This window comes from Oncorhynchus keta, chromosome 33, assembly GCF_023373465.1.
Source record: "Oncorhynchus keta strain PuntledgeMale-10-30-2019 chromosome 33, Oket_V2, whole genome shotgun sequence".
In the NCBI taxonomy this organism is placed as follows: Eukaryota; Metazoa; Chordata; class Actinopteri; order Salmoniformes; family Salmonidae; genus Oncorhynchus; species Oncorhynchus keta.
In genome coordinates this window covers 17,857,766-17,872,342 of record NC_068453.1, presented here as the reverse complement: position 1 = coordinate 17,872,342, position 14,577 = coordinate 17,857,766, and the positions used below count along the sequence as shown (strand labels likewise).

General features: G+C 44.7%; 2 protein-coding genes across 59 annotated transcripts in view; one reads left to right on the top strand and one right to left on the bottom strand.

Moving 5' to 3' along the window:
* Positions 1-77: 77 nt before the first annotated feature.
* The window catches only part of LOC118366306 (myotubularin-related protein 5), a 79,486-nt gene continuing 64,986 nt past the window's right edge, over positions 78-14,577 (bottom strand). For all 9 annotated transcript variants that reach the window (XM_035748867.2, XM_035748872.2, XM_035748869.2 and 6 more), the window contains 12 exons: positions 11,173-11,345; positions 10,865-11,041; positions 10,566-10,667; positions 10,214-10,399; positions 4,678-4,804; positions 4,324-4,454; positions 3,836-4,078; positions 3,621-3,728; positions 3,197-3,402; positions 3,012-3,099; positions 2,800-2,931; positions 78-2,650 (listed from right to left, as the gene is read on the bottom strand). In XM_035748867.2, coding sequence (XP_035604760.2) covers positions 2,552-2,650; positions 2,800-2,931; positions 3,012-3,099; positions 3,197-3,402; positions 3,621-3,728; positions 3,836-4,078; positions 4,324-4,454; positions 4,678-4,804; positions 10,214-10,399; positions 10,566-10,667; positions 10,865-11,041; positions 11,173-11,345 — 1,772 coding nt within the window. In that variant the 3' untranslated portion in view covers positions 78-2,551. The remainder of the gene's footprint in view (positions 2,651-2,799; positions 2,932-3,011; positions 3,100-3,196; positions 3,403-3,620; positions 3,729-3,835; positions 4,079-4,323; positions 4,455-4,677; positions 4,805-10,213; positions 10,400-10,565; positions 10,668-10,864; positions 11,042-11,172; positions 11,346-14,577) is intronic.
* LOC127914624 (protein FAM98A-like) lies at positions 11,308-14,410 on the top strand. Of its 50 annotated transcripts, none has more exons than XM_052492304.1 (10): positions 11,308-11,436; positions 11,473-11,562; positions 11,888-11,911; positions 12,404-12,439; positions 12,678-12,713; positions 12,808-13,017; positions 13,054-13,275; positions 13,308-13,439; positions 13,548-13,801; positions 14,045-14,410. In XM_052492304.1, the coding sequence occupies exons 3-10, from the start codon at positions 11,902-11,904 to the stop codon at positions 14,108-14,110; spliced, it is 966 nt and encodes a 321-aa protein (XP_052348264.1). In that variant the 5' UTR covers positions 11,308-11,436; positions 11,473-11,562; positions 11,888-11,901; the 3' UTR covers positions 14,111-14,410. The 50 variants fall into 50 exon arrangements, 48 of the variants coding, with proteins under 48 accessions (XP_052348264.1, XP_052348263.1, XP_052348251.1 ...); XM_052492303.1 differs by having other exon boundaries at positions 11,473-11,598; XM_052492291.1 differs by lacking the exons at positions 11,888-11,911; positions 12,678-12,713 and adding exons at positions 11,948-12,223; positions 12,606-12,677 and having other exon boundaries at positions 11,314-11,436; positions 11,473-11,730; positions 12,404-12,511; positions 12,714-13,017.

Genomic DNA, 14,577 nt, shown 5'->3' with positions numbered 1-14,577 from the left:
AGAGACATTAACAGTTGTTACAATCTTGGACTAAATAAGAACTTGCGACAGAAGAAGAAAAAGGACAAACCAGTTAATTTTAAACCCACATTGTTTTTGTTTTAATTCTAAAAAATATATTACATGATTGACAGACCCAGCTCAGAAGGAAACTTCAAATTAGAGAAAAAAAACTTAGAACAAATAAATAAAAAGGTTATGTTGTGGATCTAATCTAACCAAATCAGGAGAGATTAGTAGACTGCAGAAAATGGGATGAGCTGGCCTTTAAGTGTGTGTTGAGGTGGGTGGGTGACATGTTAAACACCCCACCTGTGCAGGTAAGCAACTTAATGAGATTCCGTAACTCCATTCCAGAAAACACACCTTATTAACTAGGGAGGCTAGTTCTTGCTCATACAAACACACCATTTCCACTCTGCTTAGGGAAGGACAATGTTTTAAAAAAAATATTTAAAAATAAAAAGACATTGAGGGTTTACTTATACAACACATTTTCCAAAAAGTAGTAGCATTAGTCACGTAAACACAGAAATAAACAAATGGCACATTGGATTCCTAATTTTAAAAATAAGTGGTGCTTTTCTTACAGAGGAGACAAAGTTAAATAAATTACTACCATAAACGTTACATACAAATCTGAGTAGTATATACAAAAGGAGTTAGACACAAATCTACAATTCAAATTTTATGTTCAACATGACAGCAGTATAACCATATTTTACACGGCAATGTGTGTGCGTCTGTTTTCATAACTTGGGGGCTCAAAATGAGGGCTAACCGATACTGCTCTGTAGCATAAAAAAAACCTAACAATTGACTTAATTGCAATCTCACAAATTCCAGCTAAACATATTTTCTCTACAAGGCTCTAACAGACATTGACTCCTATGTACAGGCTTAAGAATAGAATGTAACAGCCTCTAGCTAAAAACACTGGTTTAGACAGAAGAGCAGCAGCGAGAAAGTTGGAACTCGCTGAAGTATTACTGTTCACGTAGATGCAGTTGTTTCAGAAGCCAAGCTGTGACTCACAGATCACCAAACAAAGGCTGAGTAGGTGCACAGAGAGTGAGTGATATCTTATCCTCGGACACATGCTTTTGAGACTTTCAATGCTATTAATTGGCTGCGTAATTATAGTTGGGGATTTGAATTATTCTAAGTGCCTTGAACACCTAACGCTCCTCTCTGGTTAAGAACTATATTACCGGAAAACAAAATAGGTTGTTTAGAGCACATTCCAATCCAACTGTCTAATACTTGTCACATGTTAAAATCCACTGGCACTTGTATAACTGAAATACCATTTGTCCAACACTAAACCTGACCATAGAAACAGAGGGGAGGGGGTCGTATCCAGGAAGTCTGTCATGTTAGTCAGATCCAGTCTCAGCACTGTGACATGTAGTAAACGGACTAGTCATCCATCCCATAATCCCCTCTGCTCTGCCCACAGGCCCCATCCACCTTTTGTTTTATAATTTTGTGCATAAATTAATCTTCACAAAAATATATCCCTCCTGTTCCTTCAGCATCCCTTAACATTCAACTGTAATAGTGGTTTTTATTTGTTTTTGATAAGAAATATAGAGGGAGAAGTACAGCCCATAGCTTGTTGTGTAAACACTAATATTGTTCTGCAGACAGACTCCCTGTCCGGTGGATTTAGAATCTCCGACTGCCATTCTCCTGGTTTGATCACGAGGGCTAATAACAGCATATCAACTGCTCTGGGTGTGATAACTAGGAGGACTGATCTCTCACTGACCCAAAAATGTAACAGATCAGCTGTAAAAAAATATAAATTCTTCATAAACCGTTGAGAGGGCTCCCTTGGTGGTGTGTCTGGGGAATAAGAGACATCTTAGAGGGGATCTGTGAGTGTTCAACTCCTCACGGGTAAGACTCGGCTACATCAGGCAGTGACGGGGAAATGGGAGGCTTCAACGTCAGCTAGCAAGTGACCATGACGACTGTCCCGCATCAGTTGTGGCCAATTCTGTGTTCTGTTAAATAATTCACTTCCTGTTTTCATGGTCAACAGGACATGGCTGGGCTGGATAATGTAGTTCATCATTACTTCCTCCCTGGTGTGTGGGGGAATGGGAGTTGTAGTCTCTAGGAGATGGGAGATTCTGGCTACATCTGCATGCTGGAACATGCTGGAGGCCTCAGTTAGATTACTGAGAAACTGTCCATCTTCAAGCTCACAACAAACTACATCATGCTTGTTTAATTTTGCATAGACATCCAGCGCAAAGAGTGGTTGTACTACCAAGGTGACAGGCTGCAGCCAGCAACACGGTGAGACAAAAGCGAGTGGTCATTCAGGGACTTCTTACTTTCATTTCAGTTTTCTTAAATTTTTTTAGAACAAAAACACTGAAACGTGACATCAGTTCAATGGCGCTCAACTGTGGAAAGGACTCTGTCTCAATCCCGCCTCCTTCTGGAGAGGAACTCCTGTGATTGGCCAGCAGAGATGTCCATCGGGTGCCTCAGCATTGCTCATTGGTTCCTGGTTGGATAGTTCCTGTTATGGTGGAGCCTAGGCATCAGAGAGGCAGCTCTGAATACTGTCCATCCACAGCTGTGCGTTGGGGCTGTCCTGCGCACAGAAGTTATACACTCGTTTGGTCGTCTTGAGCTGCCGTAGAAAGAGAACGAGAGAGGTTAAGACTGTTTGACCGTTCTTATGTTACCGTGTAGATTTCCTTTTTACATTTGAGGCATTTAGCAAACACATTCGCTGACCATAACATGTCACAATACACACTGAGGGCTCTGGTAACTCACATCGAAGAAGGCTTTCTCCTCTATGTTTTTGGGCGCTCCCATGGTGGGCGTGCCTGGAATGACGGACTCCACCTCCGCCAGCTCAATCACCCCCTTACACTCCTTGTCCTGCCTGGTCTCATAGTATCTCAGCTAGACAGAGAGAAATCATTATCACCATCATCACCATCAGTCCATCATCAGTCCACCTCCTCCACCGTCCACCTCCTTACCTGATGTTTGGTCTTGTCCAGCACAAACCAGCGGGGTTTCCATGGCTTCAGCAACGCACCTTTCTTAAACAGGATGCCCTCAAAACTCCTGGGAGTCAAAGGTAGAAGGAACGCAGTCAGCCACTTTCGTAACACACTGAGGGGTAATGTGTTACTGGGGCAGTGATAAGGGTGGGGGTACAGACCTGTTCTCACTCTCCGTGCTCTGGAACTGGCTGTATAGGGTGCTGGTGCTGGGGCGCCCAGCCACAGGGGTGGAGGTGGTGCTGGTCTCACGGTCCATGGCCAGGTTAATGGAGGAGCCCACTCCACTCTCCGGAAGGTACACCCCCTGAGACCGCCGCTGGTGACTCAGATTGGACGACATCAGCAAGGAGCTGTTGAAAGACGGCTGAAAGAGCGAGAGAACGGAGGATGAGCAAGAAAACACAGGAGGCTAATATATTCAATAAAACACAGTTGCCACAAGAGGTCAGTAGAACACATTGCTATAAATCTACAAGAAGTTATTTTCAAATAATCTGTGTAAAGTGTAAGTTTGTTAGAAGGATGGCATCCTAATAGCCAGTGAAACCCTAGGTTAGCTTCTGGTTGTCAAGCGTTTCTCACCCTGTTCTCCAGCTTGGCCTCGGCCCGTTGGTTGGCCTTGATCTTGTCCCAGGTGTCCTTCCATTTCTCTGGTGGCAGCCCCAACTCTGCCTCCAGACTCTGCAGGTCCTAGGACAGTCAGATTCGTGTATAAGAATTTATATAACAAGTTAGGGTTATACAGGGACTACTGCAGTATACTGATGGTACGTAATGTGTAAGTAATCGCCACTAACCTGCAGCAGTTTGGTGATGGCGTCGGGTACCACTCTGCTGCGGCTGTCGTAGCAGGGCCAGACGATGTGTCGCTGGGATTTGGGGGTGGTGGTGTCTGGTTTGTCAGGTACCTCCTCAGCCAGCCTCTCCTGCCGGCCCCTCTGCACCAGCTCCCAGTCGTAAGACGGGCCCTCAGACAGCGTCTCCTCTGTGTAGAAGTCCCACACCTTCAGGTTGGAGATGAAGCTGTACGGCCGCAACACCTGGGGAAAAGAAAATAGTAAAAACACAGAGGGATTTAGCTAGTAAATGACCACATGGATTTATTTTTGTTACCACAAAACGTGCATGTAATAACTACAAGATCGTCTAGTACATCTTAAGTCTAAGATCGTAAAACTAAACCTCCACTTGATTAGAAAATGGATCAAATCCACTTGAATTTTCAGTAACCTTCCCCACCAGGGGGCAGTCTACCGCAACCAAGTAGAGTTCCAGGCTCACTCACCTCCTCATCTTCTGGTGAGAACATGTAGTTGAAGAAGATAGGTGTTTTCTTGTTGAGCCGGTCGATGTAATCCCACACTGACTTACACACCTGCGGGTTCTTCCTCTCCCCCTTCTCCTCGTACAGAACCCCTTAACACAAACGGAAGGTTCATCAACTCACTGATCACACTCAACTGGCATACAAGTTACACTTTTGGGTGTTTAAGTGTACCGAAATAACCTACTTATAAGAATTCAGATAGTATCTATGGGGTCTGGAGTTTCTTCTAACCATGTAACCTAAATGTAGAGAAAGGCCATCTGATAAGGGGAAAACTCGAGCCCTTATCTGTAGAACGGAGAAAAGGCTCACCGAGCTCAATGCGTTCGTAGTCCGAGTCGAGCAGGAAGGTTCTGAAGCGGTTGGACACGTAGTGGTAGGCCAGGAACTTCAGGTAGTACTGACTGAACTCAAACTCCATGGGGAACTGCAGGTGGATCTGCAGGGGGGACAGGATTTAAGGTAACACGTCAGTTGCCCTTCCTCTGTTTACTGCTTCCTGATCGTCAAACATTCACGGGCCTTTTCTCAACTGGATTTGCTCAACTCCTGTGTCCTCTTTCACCTCCTTTAGAAAAAGTTCAAAGGTAATCGAGGAGAGGCGGCGAGGAAAAGGAAAACGAGCTTAGACTCTCCTCTCCCGCGTCAACAGGCGAATGTGATAAATGACGTGATAAAACAACATGTGGCTAGTTGTGCAAGACATTTTATAGATAAAAGTAGCATATTGTTTTTAAACGTGTATATGCTTTTCTCCTACGAAAAAACAAAGGCTGATTCAAATGGTGTGTGGCAGATTTCAAAACTCTTCCACGAAGAACTCCGATAGGATACATACAGTACATTTGGAAAGTATTCAGACCCCTTAACTTTTTCCAGATGTTGTTACGTTAGCCTTATTCTAAAATGTATTAAATTGTTTTTTCTCAATCTACCCACTATACCCCATAATGATGAAGTAAAAACTGTTTAGACATTTTTGCAAAAGTATTACACATTTTAAACTGAAATACCACATTAAACAAGTATTCAGACCCTTTACTTCATTGAAGCACATTTGGCAGCGATTACAGCCTCGATTCTTCTTGGGTATGACGCTACAAGCTTGGCACACCTGTATTTGGGAAGTTTCTCCCATTCTTCACTGCTGATCCTCTCAAGCTCTGTCAGGTTGGATGGGGAGCGTCACTGCACATCTATTTTCAGGTCTCTCCAGAGATGTTCGATCGGGTTCAAGTCTGGGCTCTGCCTGAGCGACTCAAGGACATTCAGAAACTTGTCCCAAAGCCACTCCTGCGTGTCTTGGCTGTGAGCTTTGGGTTGTTGTCCTGTTGGAAGGTGAACCTTCACCCCAATCTGAGGTCCTGAGTGCTCTAGAGCAGGTTTTCATCAAGGATCTCTGTACTATGCTCTGTTCATCTTTCCCTCTATCCTGACTCATCTCACAGTCCCTGCCACTAAAAACCATCTGCCACCACCATGCTTCACCGTAGGGATGGTGCCAGGTTTACTCCAAAAAGAGTTCCATCTTGGTTTCATCAGACCAAAGAATCTTGTTTCTCATGGCCTGAGAGTCTTTAGGTGCCTTTTGGCAAACTCCAAGATGGCTGTCATGTGCCTTTTACTGAGGAGTGGCTTCCATCTTGCCACTCTACCATAAAGGTCTGCTTGGTGGAGTGCTGCAGAAATGGTTGTCCTTCTGGAAGATTCTCCCATCTGAGGAATTCTGGAGCTCTGTCAGAGTGACTATTGGGTTCTTGGTCACCTCCCTGACCAAGGCCCTTCTCCCCCGATTGCTCAGTTTGGCCGGGCGGCAAGCTCAAACTTCTTCCATTTAAGAATGACTGAGGCCACTGTGTTCTTGGGGTCCTTCAATGCTACAGACATTTTTTGGTACCTCAGATCTGTGTCTCAGAACTCCACGGACAATTATTTCGAACTCATGGCTTGGTTTTTGCTCTGACATGCACTGTTAACTGTGGGACCTTGTATGCCTATCCAAATCATGTCCAATCAATTGAATTTACCACAGGTGGACTCAAATTAAGTAATATTTTTTGCCCCCCTCTTCCTCCCAAAATTTGATCTCGTCTCATCACTGCAACTCCCCAATAGGCTCAGGAGAGGCAAAGGTGGAGTCATGCGTCCTCTGAAACCCGGCTAACCGTGCTCCTTAACTTTTTATGGCTGCAGGGGCAGTATTGAGTAGCTTGGATGAAAAGGTGCCCATATCAAACAACCTGCTCCTCAGTCATTAAATTAAATAATTTTGGGACAATTTTAGTCTAACGTAACAAAATGCGAAAGCACTGGATGACTATCCTCGATGAAAGGTGGCTTTCGAGGAGGGGAGGAAATTCTTCCATTTGCCTACCCTTCAAAATTGACACGCTCCTGGACCACTTAGGACAGACTTTCACCCAAATGAGAAACGGCCAGAGTCAGCAGACTCTGCACTCTCTCAAACAAATGTTTGGATGAATGGGAAAGGAGGAAGACATGTTAAAACCTTTAAATAATCTGTTCTAGCAGATCCTTATAACAGGATGGTCGGACATAGCGTACTCATCTGATTACATTCAGGAAATATTTGATCCAGGTTAATAGTTCTTGGCTGAGCTTTGTAACATAGTTATTTAAAGACAGTCTAGGCAGAGAGAGACAAAGGATCCTAGTGAGATACGGGTCATTTGGGGCGGCAGGGTAGCCTAGTGGACTAGTAACCGGAAGGTTGCAAGTTCAATCCCCCGAGCTGACAAGGTACAAATCTGTTGTTCAGCCCTTGAACAGGCAGTTAACCCACTGTTCCTAGGCTGTCATTAAATAAAGGTACATTTCACCAGTTAGGTGCCTTTTGAGGCGCATGAAAAACTAAGAAAAAAACAAACATTTTATTTCACCTAATTTTAACATTGTTATAAAGAGCACATTTTCAACTTAAAATAAAATAAAAATTTAAATCCCCATCAAGAGGTTAACTAAAATTACTATAGTGAATCCATCCAGGGGAAATGGAAGATTGTTGTATGAAACAGGGAGGGGCAACTATGCTTCACCAATAAGTTGTTTAAACATTTCTAGCCAGTCTTTGTATGGTGTTATGCTCAACCCACTCAGTTACCACCAAACACCAGACAATGTACAAATAGAGTAGAACCAGCCCACCAGCTTTACTCTACGATTTGATTATTAGATGGTTCTTTTGAATGAAAAAAAAGATACATGAATAGTTTCCCCATATTAAAACGAGAGTTCACGTGACAGGGTTGACCTTAAAATGAGGAACGGGGCTTTTTTCTCCTTTCCTTAAAATTAATCACATTAAATAATTAATCCTCTTCAGAAATGACTATCAAAGCAACAAAATAACTAGTGTTTTTACAATGTTGTTGTTGGGATTGAGTGGGTTAAAAATCTTCCTACAAGTCAGAGGACACAAAATGTATTCATTTTTCCCCATTCGGTCTATATTCAAGGGCACTTCAATTAATATAATTTTAAAATTCAATATTTGTGTACAATTTCTACATAAAACATCAAAGGGAAGCTGAAAGCGCGAACCACTGCTTTTAATCAGGGCAAGGTGACTGGTAACATGACCGAATACAAACAGTGCAGCTATTCCTTCCGCAAGGCTATCAAACAAGCTAAGCGTCAGTATAGAGACAAAGTAGAATCTCAATTCAACGGCTCAGACACAAGAGGTATGTGGCAGGGTCTACAGTCAATCACGGACTACAAGAAGAAAACCAGCCCAGTCACGGACCAGGATGTCTTGCTCCCAGGCAGACTAAAAAACTTTTTTGCCCGCTTTGAGGACAATACAGTGCCACTGACACGGCCTGCAACGAAAACATGCGGACTCTCCTTCCCTGCAGCCGAGGTGAGTAAAACATTTAAACGTGTTAACCCTCGCAAGGCTGCAGGCTCAGACGGCATCCCCAGCCGCACCCTCAGAGCATGCGCAGACCAGCTGGCCGGTGTGTTTACGGACATATTCAATCAATCCCTATACCAGTCTGCTGTTCCCACATGCTTCAAGAGGGCCACCATTGTTCCTGTTCCCAAGAAAGCTAAGGTAACTGAGCTAAACGACTACCGCCCCGTAGCACTCACTTCCGTCATCATGAAGTGCTTTGAGAGACTAGTCAAGGACCATATCACCTCCACCCTACCTGACACCCTAGACCCACTCCAATTTGCTTACCGCCCAAATAGGTCCACAGACGATGCAATCTCAACCACACTGCACACTGCCCTAACCCATCTGGACAAGAGGAATACCTATGTGAGAATGCTGTTAATCGACTACAGCTCGGCATTCAACACCATTGTACCCTCCAAGCTCGTCATCAAGCTCGAGACCCTGGGTCTCGACCCCGCCCTGTGCAACTGGGTACTGGACTTCCTGACGGGCCGCCCCCAGGTGGTGAGGGTAGGCAACAACATCTCCACCCCGCTGATCCTCAACACTGGGGCCCCACAAGGGTGCGTTCTGAGCCCTCTCCTACACTCCCTGTTCACCCAAGACTGCGTGGCCACGCACGCCTCCAACTCAATCATCAAGTTTGCGGACGACACAACAGTGGTAGGCTTGATTACCAACAACGACGAGACGGCCTACAGGGAGGAGGTGAGGGCCCTCGGAGTGTGGTGTCAGGAAAATAACCTCACACTCAACGTCAACAAAACTAAGGAGATGATTGTGGACTTCAGGAAACAGCAGAGGGAACATCCCCCTATCCACATCGATGGAACAGTAGTGGAGAGGGTAGTACGTTTTAAGTTCCTCGGCATACACATCACAGACAAACTGAATTGGTCCACTCACACAGACAGCATCGTGAAGAAGGCGCAGCAGCGCCTCTTCAACCTCAGGAGGCTGAAGAAATTTGGCTTGTCACCAAAAGCACTCACAAACTTCTACAGATGCACAATCGAGAGCATCCTGGCGGGCTGTATCACCGTCTGGTACGGCAACTGCTCCGCCCACAACTGTAAGGCTCTGAGGTCTGCACAACACATCACCGGGAGCAAACTACCTGCCCTCCAGGACACCTACACCACCCGATGTTACAGGAAGGCCATAAAGTTCATCAAGGACAACAACCACCCGAGCCACTGCCTGTTCACCCCGCTATCATCCAGAAGGCGAGGTCAGTACAGGTGCATCAAACCTGGGACCGAGAGACTGAAAAACAGCTTCTATCTCAAGGCCATCAGACTGTTAAACATCCACCACTAACATTGAGTGGCTGCTGCCAACACACTGTCATTGACACTGACCCAACTCCAGCCACTTTAATAATGGGAATTGATGGGAAATGATGTAAAATATATCACTAGCCACTTTAAACAATGCTACCTAATATAATGTTACATACCCTACATTATTCATCTCATATGCATGCGTATATACTGTACTCTAATCTACTGCATCCTTATGTAATACATGTATCACTAGCCACTTTAACTATGCCACTTTGTTTACATACTCATCTCATATGTATATATTGTACTCTATACCATCTACTGTATCTTGCCTATGCTGCTCTGTACCATCACTCATTCATATATCTTTATGTACATGTTCTTTATCCCCTTACACTGTGTATAAGACAGTAGTTTTGGAATTGTTAGTTAGATTACTTGTTGGTTATTACTGCATTGTCGGAACTAGAAGCAAGCATTTCGCTACACTCGCATTAACATCTGCTAACCATGTGTATGTGACAAATAAAATTTGATTTGATTTGACATGTAAACACCCAGTGACACGGTTAGACAAACACACACACACTTTACTGTCACACCTGCACTCATAAAACCCACCCTCACACATACATACCTGGTGCACACAGTCGAGAAACTGCAGGAATACAGGAGTGAAGCCGCTGCTCTGGCTGGCCAGGGTCTGGGCGCCGCGATGACTGAACCTGTGGCCAAACGACAGCCACTCCTTCTCCACCAGCAGGCGGAAGCCATCGAAGGTCCGGTAGTATGGGTCTGACAGAAGCTGGACCAGGGACACCACCTAGAGACAGAATCGGTGAGATAGTCAGACAGGATGACTGTAATTTATAGGTTACCTAAACAGCGGAGTGAAGAGACAGACCGCACAGGCAGAGACAGGGTTGAGACCTACATTAGCTGTGAGAGGTGTGTGTAAGCAGTACGTTTAGGGAGTATGTGTGTTGTACCTGAGTAGTGACGTCCCAGCCATCCTCCAGGCTGACCATGACTGACGAGCCCGTGTCTAACAACTCTACCACCAGGACAGACACCTGCAGAACTCTGTGGAGCTGGACACACACACACACGTCATGACAAAACCACTTAAATCATACACACATGAACTTATGCAGTCAGGATAAACATACAAAAACAAAATGCATTCGTAGGTCTCCCTCTTGCACAATACATACACTTTTACAGTTGCACATGCTAACACACACACACACACACACACACACACACACTGTATGAATGAGAGCATTACCAGGCACATCCATTCGGACTCCTCCAGGCAGCGGTGGAAGGTCATGCTGGGTTCAGAGGTGGCTGAGCTGGGAACACAGGCCTTAATCAGCTTCTTAAAGCTGTTCTTCACCTGACGCACATCACACACCTCGATGGGCACCACCTCCCACTGCTGGAACGAGTCCTGCTTCCCACCCTGATGATATGGGACAAACAGGGGTCAAGGTTCAATGACACCAACACCTCCAAACACTTGTGAGATATTGAGTCTTTATCAATATTCAAATCAGTAGACAGTCCAGTGTAGTATTGTGTATTGGCAGTTACCTTGAGCTGTGTCTTGTCTCCGATGATGTAGAGGTAGGCCCTTTGCTGTCTGAGGAACAGGGCCTCGCTGGGGCCCCCGTTGGGCTGGGGAGACTCCTTACTGGACAGCCTGTTCCCAACTTCTGGGTTGTAGGCACTCAGACGCCCACTACTCCGAATAGTGCCCCACTTCCCTGGAGCACACACATACAGGTAGAGGTTTTAGAGGGGGTTATCACACACATACAGGTAGAGGCTTTAAAGGGGGTTATCACACACATACAGGTAGAGGCCTTAAAGGGGGTTATCACACACATGCAGGTAGAGGTTTTAGAGGGGGTTATCACACACATGCAGGTAGAGGTTTTAGAGGGGGTTATCACACACATACAGGTAGAGGTTTTAGAGGGGGTTATCACACACATACAGGTAGAGGTTTTAGAGGGGGTTATCAGACACATACAGGTAGAGGCTTTAAAGGGGGCTATCAGACACATACAGGTAGAGGCTTTAAAGGGGGCTATCACACACATACAGGTAGAGGTTTTAGAGGGGGTTATCACACACATACGTGTAGAGGTTTTAAGGGGGTTATCACACACATACGTGTAGAGGTTTTAAAAGGGGTTATCACACACATACAGGTAGAGGTTTTATAGAAGAGGTTATCACACACATACGTGTAGAGGTTTTAAAGGGGGTTATCACACACATACAGGTAGAGGTTTTAGAAGAGGTTATCACACACATATGTGTAGAGGTTTTAAAGGGGGTTATCACACACATACAGGTAGAGGTTTTAGAGGGGGTTATCACACACATACAGGTAGAGGCTTTAAAGGGGGTTATCACACACATACAGGTAGAGGCTTTAAAGGGGGTTATCACACACATACAGGTAGAGGCTTTAAAGGGGGTTATCAGACACATACAGGTAGAGGCTTTAAAGGGGGTTATCACACACATACAGGTAGAGGCTTTAAAGGGGGTTATCACACACATACAGGTAGAGGTTATCACACACATACAGGTAGAGGTTTTAGAAGAGGTTATCACACACATACAGGTAGAGGTTTTAGAGGGGGTTATCAGACACATACAGGTAGAGGCTTTAAAGGGGGTTATCACACACATACAGGTAGAGGTTTTAGAGGGGGTTATCAGACACATACAGGTAGAAGTTTTAGAGGGGGTTATCACACACATACAGGTAGAGGCTTAAAAGGGGGTTATCACACACATACAGGTAGAGGTTTTAGAGGGGGTTATCACACACATACGTGTAGAGGTTTTAGAGGGGGTTATCACACACATACGTGTAGAGGTTTTAGAGGGGGTTATCAGACACATACAGGTAGAGGTTTTAGAGGGGGTTATCAGACACATACAGGTAGAGGTTTTAGAGGGGGTTATCAGACACATACATGTAGAGGTTTTAGAGGGGGTTATCAGAGGCTTTAAAGGGGGTTATCACACACATACAGGTAGAGGCTTTAAAGGGGGTTATCACACACATACAGGTAGAGGTTTTAGAGGGGGTTATCACACACATACAGGTAGAGGTTTTAGAGGGGGTTATCAGACACATACAGGTAGAGGTTTTAGAGGGGGTTATCAGACACATACATGTAGAGGTTTTAGAGGGGGTTATCAGAGGCTTTAAAGGGGGTTATCACACACATACAGGTAGAGGCTTTAAAGGGGGTTATCACACACATACAGGTAGAGGTTTTAGAGGGGGTTATCACACACATACAGGTAGAGGTTTTAGAGGGGGTTATCACACACATACAGGTAGAGGTTTTAGAAGAGGTTATCACACACATACGTGTAGAGGTTTTAGAGGGGGTTATCAGACACATACAGGTAGAGGCATTAAAGGGGGTTATCACACACATACAGGTAGAGGCTTTAAAGGGGGTTATCACACACATACAGGTAGAGGCTTTAAAGGGGGTTATCACACACATACAGGTAGAGGCTTTAAAGGGGGTTATCACACACATACAGGTAGAGGCTTTAAAGGGGGTTATCACACACATACAGGTAGAGGCTTTAAAGGGGGTTATCAGACACATACAGGTAGAGGCTTTAAAGGGGGTTATCACACACATACAGGTAGAGGTTTTAGAGGGGGTTATCACATACAGGTAGAGGTTTTAGAGGGGGTTATCACACACATACAGGTAGAGGTTTTAGAGGGGGTTATCACACACATACAGGTAGAGGTTATCACACACATACAGGTAGAGGTTTTAGAAGAGGTTATCACACACATACGTGTAGAGGTTTTAAAGGGAGTCATCAGACACATACAGGTAGAGGCTTTAAAGGGGGTTATCACACACATACAGGTAGAGGTTTTAGAGGGGGTTATCAGACACATACAGGTAGAGGCTTTAAAGGGGGTTATCACACACATACAGGTAGAGGCTTTAAAGGGGGTTATCACACACATACAGGTAGAGGTTTTAGAGGGGGTTATCACACACATACAGGTAGAGGTTTTAGAGGGGGTTATCACACACATACAGGTAGAGGTTTTAGAGGGGGTTATCACACACACATACGTGTAGATGTTTTAGAGGGGGTTATCACACACATACAGGTAGAGGTTTTAAAGGGGGTTATCACACACATACAGGTAGAGGTTTTAGAGGGGTTATCACATACACGTAGAGGTTTTAGAGGGGGTTATCACACACATACAGGTAGAGGTTTTAGAGGGGGTTATCACACACATACGTGTAGATGTTTTAGAGGGGGTTATCACACACATACAGGTAGAGGTTTTAAAGGGGGTTATCACACACATACAGGTAGAGGTTTTAGAGGGGGTTATCACATACACGTAGAGGTTTTAGAGGGGGTTATCACATGCATACAGGTAGAGGTTTTAAAGGGGGTTATCACACACATACAGGTAGAGGTTTTAGAGGGGGTTATCACATACACGTAGAGGTTTTAGAGGGGGTTATCACATGCATACAGTGTGCATTCTCCAATCCTCCCTCCAAGTTTGACATTATCAACACACACAAGCCATTTATGCAGTGACACATACAGTCATTGTACTTTATACCACTAGACTAACTGAAAGCCATGCTGATAAAATATAAATATTTGAACTACTATAGTAAGATTGATCTATTTAGCTAAATAGGCTGTGTGAAAATGATGCTCCAAACCTAACAACACTGGAAAAACACGAGTCATCAGACCACTCACAGCACAGAGTAGTAATCAAACACAGAACAGAAACATGGACAAACAGGACGATCTGCAGCAGTGTGTGTAGAGTCGACGGTCCACTAGAAAAACATGCAAACAGATGCCTAGAAAGAAGAAGAGAATCTCGCCAACAAAGAGATTGGACAACAAAAGGTTAGTCCTGAGAGAGCGAGAGACACACACAAGGACATCACA